This window comes from Chelmon rostratus, chromosome 5 (assembly GCF_017976325.1).
Source record: "Chelmon rostratus isolate fCheRos1 chromosome 5, fCheRos1.pri, whole genome shotgun sequence".
NCBI lineage: Eukaryota > Metazoa > Chordata > Actinopteri > Chaetodontiformes > Chaetodontidae > Chelmon > Chelmon rostratus.
The window spans coordinates 30,140,243-30,147,742 of record NC_055662.1 but is presented as its reverse complement, the minus strand read 5'-3'; the positions used below and the strand labels follow the sequence as shown (position 1 = coordinate 30,147,742).

The following is a 7,500-nucleotide window of genomic DNA, read 5'->3' as shown; positions in this document are numbered from 1 at the left end:
CCACCCTGGTTCCATTCTTGTCTCATACAGGTGTTGGGTTTTGGCTGATGCAGCACAAAAACTAAAATATTACCTGAGCTCATCTCGATGACTGTGGTTAACTTCGTCATGATGCACTCTTCATCCCTTTGACGATCACTAATATCCACATCAATACCAATCGTCATGTGAGCAGTCCTGCCACTAGGTGTCACTAGCTGCGTTTCCATTGCCCCTAGAAATGCGCAAATCCTAAATATCGCAATAAAAAAACGGTAATGGAAACACCTAAATTTCGAAAATCCTCTCAAATATCGCGAAAACATTTTTACGCTCTCATGAGGTGGTTTTTTAGACGTGTCAATATTTAGCTGTATCGCAAAAGTGTAATGGAAACACTTTTTCCGCATTTACACGTCTCGGAGGTCAGCGGACTCTCCGTGTCGGGCGGCCGCAGGCAGTCAGATATAACATCTTGTCAGTTTTGTAGTGTTTGTATGTTTTCTGGATCTCAATAAGTAGCAGACAAAAACACTCCAGCTGTTCCAGCTGTCACGCTGATCAGCTGATCTGTTAAAGACAATCCGACAGCTGTGATCTCGTCCTGTGTCACTTTGTTAAATCTAATCATTCCGTTTTCATTAATCGTGAGATGAACTTGTGATGAGTGTGTGCACCTCAGCTCTGTGCGAGACACGCGTGCACGCCGTTAACTTTAATATTTACACATAATTGCTGACAGAAAATATGTTCAAAGGACACTTCAGTAATTGACAGTCCTGTATTCTGCTGCTGCTTCGCCGACGCGAGCTGACGCTGTCAGAGCAAGCCGACGCTGTCAGAGCGAGCCGACGCTGCTTTTTAATGCTTTTTAATTATAAGGCTTCGTGTTAAGTTTTACCGAGGCACAGCACGCACACACATCTCGCGGGACGTCCGAGAACTTACGAGAATTTCGGCTGGTTCGCAAAACCCTGTTCAATGGAAACACCTGCAAGTCGCATTTGAACTTTGCCGAAATTTCAGAAATATCGCTTTTATTTTGCGAACAACTGTAATGGAAACGCAGCTACAGTGATGAGTCACCTGCAGGGATGAGCAGCCTGTCTGGTCTTAAACGTGGAATCCAGCTAAGCTACGTGTGCATCATGTGCAGATTTTATGCGTGGCTCATTCAGGTGTTCCAGTTGAACTAAATTACGACAGGTGCCTTTAACGAGCTCGCTGTCTGCTGCTTCTGAATTCACGGGAAGATTCGGTTACCTTCTTCCGAACCGCAGCCCTGGCTAACCGTCATTCCTGCGCTGTGTGCGTAGCTGACCGCAGACGCCTACATCAGGAATTTATGTTCCCTTGTGTTGTTGTTCTACTGCATTTATGCAACCCTCCTCATCAGTATGTGTGAGTGCAGCGAGTCCAGGTCCCTCATTGGCCAGAAAAGACACATTAGCACACATTAATGCCGTCTAAAGACGTTATTTGTGCAGATGAGACGTGAGTGGTTGTTCTGTTCTGTGTGTGACGGCTCATTAATGAATATGTGTTAATAAAATCTGTCTGTGTGTCTGCAGCAGTGACACACACCGGCGAGTGCTGTGTGTGTGTGTGTCGGCAGTGTTGTTGTCGGTCTTCCTGTCGTATCGAACCTTCTCCCCTTTGACCTACGGCAGTCCCGAGCTGTCGGCCAATCGGCTGCAAGGACTCAAGTGGAGAGTCTCCTGGGACATCCTGTACCGCCGCCGGTAGAGAGACACTGAGACGGACGGCCGGACGGATGGACTGGTATTTTCTTTGGGACTGGGTGTACTCGTCTGATCCTGATCACATACTGAAGCTTAGTCCTGATCCAGGACCTGACGCTTTGAAGTTCCTGTTTCTGTCCTCTAAAGGTTTGCCAGACCTTTAGAAGAAGCACCTGAATGCACCATCAGGTGTGTCCTTGTGCAGTCATGTTGAAACTGCAGACCCTTCGGGGGGGGGGGGGGGGGGGGGGGGGGGGGGGGGGGGGGTCAAAGAATAAATGTTCATGTTTTGATGTTTTGCAGTTTGATTGTGTGTCATCACACGTGTCATTTCCTGTTTGTATAAACCAGACCAACGACTGTGAAGACTTGTACGATGTTTTTAGTGATGTTGATATAATTAGCATGTAGTCAAATAAAGACGTCACACAGAACCAGACTTCAGAATGGAAATAAAATCCAAAAGTCCAGAATAAAACGGTGCTTTTATTTTGACACAAACTGTTGGTGTGTTTTGTTCAGAGACTTTATGGATGTAGATCAGGTGGTGGTAATCAACAGTGTAGCCTCATCAGCCTACCCAGTGAGGACCTGTAGACCTGATCCAGGACAATCAGAGTCTTGGATCACAGTCTCAAAGAACTCAGACACTTCAGTCACAGATTGGCTCCTATATAATAAACTGAAGGATCCAGAAAACAGACTAGTAACATTTCTGTGTTTGCATATTTTCAGTGCAGTAATTCAAAGCAGCTTTATGAACATGTGGAAAAGACTTAAACAGGAGAAGCCTTATTTGGTGCTCACGGGGAGTTTTTATCTCGAGCTGCTGATGAAGGTGAGACGCTTCCATCGTCATTTTCCATCTTTATTCCACAGTGTTTATCCTCGTGAACTCCAGCAGTAACACATGTTTCACATTTCTTCATTCTCCATCAATGTAAACTGGATAAAACCATTGAGGGAAGCTGGTGAACGTAATCAGTGCTTCTGACTTTTATTCACTTCCTGTTTGAAATGTGTTCTGACACTGACGGATGGTGTTCATCTCGTCTATCTCCATTTCCATTTAATCACGTCATTAGCAGCAGCGAAGAACACTGACGCCATCGTCCAGTCCAGCCAGCTGTCAGCCGGCCAGAGTTTATCGGCCCCTTCCCTCGGCTGCACTCGGCTGCAGTCGGCCACTCTCGTCTTCGTTCAGGTCAAGTCGCAGCTCAGTAGTGGGCGTGTCCTGTACGTTAGTTCCCACGGTTACCCTCTTTGAGTCCGCAGACAGACTTGTGAACTCGTGACACTCATGTTTGCATGATTGTGTTATTTATTTTTCACGTCCTGTTCGCTCTATGTACGACGTGGCAGATTATGGCAGTTATACTTTTTTAACCAAAAAACAAACTTGTGAACTGATCTCCAACGAGCCTTGTGATCAGGCGGATCCGGCGGACAGGAAGTGACCTAGGAGGAAGAAAATAAAGAGCGGACCGACTGAGCTGCGATTTGTTTGGGATGTTTGTTCGGTTGTTAGCTTGATTAACAAACAGTTTGTTCCGCCGATTGACAGAAAAGTCAAAGCACAAAGTTTTCTTTTCGTCTGAAATATTTAAACCGGAACTTCGTGTGAAAGACTAAAGATCGCGGGAGAACTTGTTTCGCCGCATAGCCTGCTGGGTAATATGTAAACGACGGAGCTACGTTGATTGGCGCTCCGGTGCGCGTGGAGGCAGAAGATAGAGACAAAAAAGAAAAACAAACTCAAACTGTGGACTTATCGAGGAAACTGACAACGGGAAGCTGCTGGAGGTCAGAAACACTAAGTTATCACTGAACGTTTATGTTAGCTGCTAATGTTAGCATCAGAGTCAAAGCTGCCGCAGAGTGACGGAGTACTGCCCAGGTACTGCACTATCATCTTCAGCAGTATTCAACTGTAGTACTACTACAGTTACTCTGGTAGTGTACTAGTGTAGTGTACTGATGTGTTTTATTACAGGAGACCTTCAGTCAGACTTTGGAGCTTTAAGTAAACTGCAGGTATTTGATGCAGACATTTTACAGTTTGATATTTCTGAATATTATGTTGTTAAACTGTTTCTTCAGTTTCTGTCCTGTCAGAGGTTTTAGTTTGTTCAGGGTGGAGGTGGGTGGAGATCGGTTTGTGCTGCTGACAGTGTTAAACATGATATTTAAAGGACCAGTCTGCTGTTATCATGTTCAGGTTCAAACCTACAACATTTGTCCGTCTCTCAATTCTGTCTGACTTCCTGTCCGTGGATCTCAGCTCCAAGCCCATTGGTTCCTACTGAAGACAAATGTATCGTTTCATGTTGAAAAGGTTCAGTAAGTGTGATAAACTTATCAGCTTACTGTGTTTTTTGATGTCTGTCTGTCTGTCTGTCTGTCTGTCTTAGTGTGCAGACATGTCTGTCTCTCTGTCAGCCGAGAGAGACCGGATCCAGCGACAGGTGGAGGAGCTGGAACAGAGTCTGTCTGCAACACACACTGAACTGGAGCTGCTGAGCAGTGAGACAGGTATGTGTCTGTCTGCCTGTCTGTCCCTCAGTCCACCTGTCTCTCTCTCTCTAACAGTGATCTTGTTTTCTCTGGTCAGATGATGAATCCGATGGTGATGACATGGAAGATGAGGCAGAGCAGGTAGTGCACACACACACACAGTCTTGTCTGTAGTTCTGTCTGTTGTTCTGTCTGTGGTTCTGTTTGTGGTTCTGTCTGTTGTCCTGTCAGTAGTTCTGTCCCATAGGCCTCGTTGCTCTCTCTGATCTCCTGACAGCTGTCTCTGGACCCTGTTTCCTGCCTTTCTGTCTCCAGACCTGAGACCTGAGTAATCAGACCAGCTGTCTTTTATTAGCTGTATGTGTAGCACACCATTATTACTACTCCTACTTATAATGACAACAAACAGATGTTACTTGGAGAGTTTGGGTCAGGTGAGTCTCCTCAGACTGTCTCTGGATCAGCAGAGTCTTCTGCCAGCTGTTAATCGCTGTCCATGCTGAGTGCAGCACTGACAGCAGTGTGATGACAGACGGCTGCAGCTCAGCCCTCTACAATGGCAACACTTTGATTATTACATGCATGTAACTATTATTATTATTATTAATATCACTATTATTATTATTGTTATTATTATTATTATTATTATTATTTGTAGTAATAGTAATCAGTAAGAGAACTCTGTGTGTGTGTGTGTGTGTGTGTGTGTGTGTGTGTGTGTGTGTGTGTGTGTGTGTGTGTGTGTGTTTAGTCTGCAGCAGGTCTGTTGGCTCAGAGAGAAAAGATCCAGAAGGAGATCCAGAACCTGGAGAATGTCCTGGGACCACACAGTCCTGTCTGTGTGTCAGGTACCTGTCTGTCTGCTTCACTGTCTGTCTGTCTCCAAACACTGACAAAGTGTTCACGTCTGCTCTTTTCTGTTGTTTCTGTTCAGATGATGACAGCAGCAGCAGCGAGGAGGTCAGTAACGACGTCAGCTCTGCAGCGTCTTTACGTCGGTTACAGACGAGTCAGTGATCTAACTCTGTCTGTCTGTCTGTGTTCAGAGTGAGCTGGGTCTGTCTCTGTCAGTGGACTCCTGTCTTCAGATGAACCTCGTCTACCAGCAGGTGGTTCAGGAGACTCTGGACCAACTGGAGACACTACTGACACACAACCACAGACAGCAGGTCAGTACTGACACACAACCACAGACAGCAGGTCAGTACTGACACACAACCACAGACAGCAGGGGGTGTACATTGAAGCAGGTTGGACACAGATGATGTTTTCATCATAAACAGAAGATGATGAAGAGCAGAAAGAGCAAACAGCAACACTGCTGTCAGTAATGTGAGAGAGGAACATGTCAGGAAGCTGCTGCTGGACTCATCAGCTCATCTGTTTCTTTCAGCTCTGACTAATGTAGCTGCAGCACCAGCAGTGTAAAACTGACCAAACATAAACCAGGATCCAAAGTGGTCTCCAGTTTCTGTGCCTTCATCATTCTTTCAGTGTGCTGAAGATCAGCTGAGTCAGATTTAAGGTGTTAATATCACCTGAAGCAAACAGGAAACATGATCACTGCTAACCAATAATTCCTGCTCTCTGTAGAAGGAGGTGATGTCTCAGCTGACTGGACCAATCAAAGAGTCCCCCAGGGAACAGCGCCCACCCTCCTCCTGCCAGCAGCCAGTCAACATGTTCCTGGGACGCTTCCTCAAACCATACTTCAAGGACAAACTGACCGGACTGGTGAGACAGACAGACAGACAGACAGACAGACAGACATAACCACAGCCTTACTGTTGACTGCTGACCAATGAGATGCTGTGTTTGTTTGTTTGTCTTCAGGGTCCTCCAGCCAATCAGGAGACAAAGGAGAAGGCCAACAGGATGACGTGCTGTCTGGACAACCAGAAACTGAAAGTGAAACGATGTAAGAATGACAAATGAAACAAACCAGTAAATAAAGTCAATCGCGGTTCATAAAAACCGAACAGAAATGAAATTATTTATTTCCTAATTTAACTTTAGTATGACTCACAGACTCTCACATGACGCTGATGGTTTCATAATAGAGAAAATGTTTTATACAAATGCAGAAATAATATGTGACTGAAATATACATACCTGTCAGCAGAAATACACCCACTGATTCATATTCTCTCATCACATGAATACTAATGAGGTGAATATCTGTGTGTCTTCAGGGGAGAGCTGGCAGAAGACTCTGCTGATCCACTCAGTGGCCAGAGACGGTCTGAGGAGACTCACCCAGCCCAAACTCTCCAAGTAACATCTGTTTGTTGTCATTATAAGTAGGAGTAGTAATAATGGTGTGCTACACATACAGCCTGAGTCCCACCCAGTAAGATCAGATAAGATACTCCAGCCTGCAGTGTTGCAGCAGCAAAGGGTAGAATGTGACCGTAAGAAGCATCAGTCAAAAGTAAAATATGATGAATCAGGAAACATCAAAATAAGTAAACAGACTGGTTGAACTCACATTGTTGCACCCAGTTTAGTTTACACTGATATTTCTACTGGGACCAGCAGGGAGGAAGGAGCTGCCTATTTCTCCTTCACACACTGCGGGTGGAGCAGTCTGCAGCTGAAGGAGCGGCAGTGTCTCTCCTTCACACACTGTGGGTGGAGCAGTCTGCAGCTGAAGGAGCAGCAGTGTCTCTCCTGTGTGTCTCCTGTGTTTAACCAGCATCGTTTCCTGTTGGTCGTTCTTCACGGTGTGATCACTCACCAACATGTGAATTTAGAAGTTGTGAAGTATTGATTAAAGAGGATTCTTTCAACAGAAAGTTCAGTTTCAGTAGAAAACGACGCGGTCTGACCTCGTGCACATATACGCACGACTCTGCATCGATGTTACTGACCTCTGATTGGCCACATCGGGTGTCGACGGGGACGGGAGTGATGGTGTTACTGGGCTTCCTCTTATCGTTAGCCGGCAGTTTCAAACCGGACTGAGCGTCGCCGCGGTGGCTAACTTGATGTTTGTGGGAAGCGGAGCAGGCGTCTCAGCAGGTGTGTCGCTCAGTGAGGAGAAACTGCGGCTCCTCTGGCTCCTCTGTGCAGTGCATTGTGGGAGAACACTGTCCATCAGCAGAAGGGTTTTCAGTCTAAATCCTGACTGTGTTCAGACTGCAGTGTGAACCTGCTCGGACTCAGTCTGGACTGTTCGGCTCTCAGGATAATAAACTAAAAAGCTCGTTAAGCAGCTGGAAAACACTGACACCAGATCAGTTTTACTCGCTATCACAAGTGTTTT

The 7,500-nt window shown here is 45.9% G+C and overlaps 2 protein-coding genes across 7 annotated transcripts in view; both read left to right on the top strand.

The window, feature by feature from the left end:
• Positions 1-1,966, top strand: part of pomt1 (protein-O-mannosyltransferase 1) — a 9,845-nt gene extending 7,879 nt beyond the window's left edge. For 3 of the 4 annotated variants that reach the window (XM_041936717.1, XM_041936715.1, XM_041936718.1), the window contains one exon: positions 1,551-1,966. In XM_041936717.1, coding sequence (XP_041792651.1) covers positions 1,551-1,725 — 175 coding nt within the window. In that variant the 3' untranslated portion in view covers positions 1,726-1,966. The remainder of the gene's footprint in view (positions 1-1,550) is intronic. The other variant, XM_041936716.1, reaches the window with a different exon arrangement.
• A 1,290-nt stretch (positions 1,967-3,256) lies between these two features.
• The window catches only part of snapc4 (small nuclear RNA activating complex, polypeptide 4), a 16,523-nt gene continuing 12,279 nt past the window's right edge, over positions 3,257-7,500 (top strand). For 2 of the 3 annotated variants that reach the window (XM_041936889.1, XM_041936887.1), the window contains exons 1-9: positions 3,257-3,524; positions 4,133-4,253; positions 4,333-4,376; positions 4,987-5,083; positions 5,170-5,195; positions 5,282-5,404; positions 5,829-5,969; positions 6,069-6,153; positions 6,428-6,509. In XM_041936889.1, coding sequence (XP_041792823.1) covers positions 4,142-4,253; positions 4,333-4,376; positions 4,987-5,083; positions 5,170-5,195; positions 5,282-5,404; positions 5,829-5,969; positions 6,069-6,153; positions 6,428-6,509 — 710 coding nt within the window. In that variant the 5' untranslated portion in view covers positions 3,257-3,524; positions 4,133-4,141. Of the gene's footprint in view, positions 3,619-4,132; positions 4,254-4,332; positions 4,377-4,986; positions 5,084-5,169; positions 5,196-5,281; positions 5,405-5,828; positions 5,970-6,068; positions 6,154-6,427; positions 6,510-7,500 lie in introns of all 3 variants that reach the window. The other variant, XM_041936888.1, reaches the window with a different exon arrangement.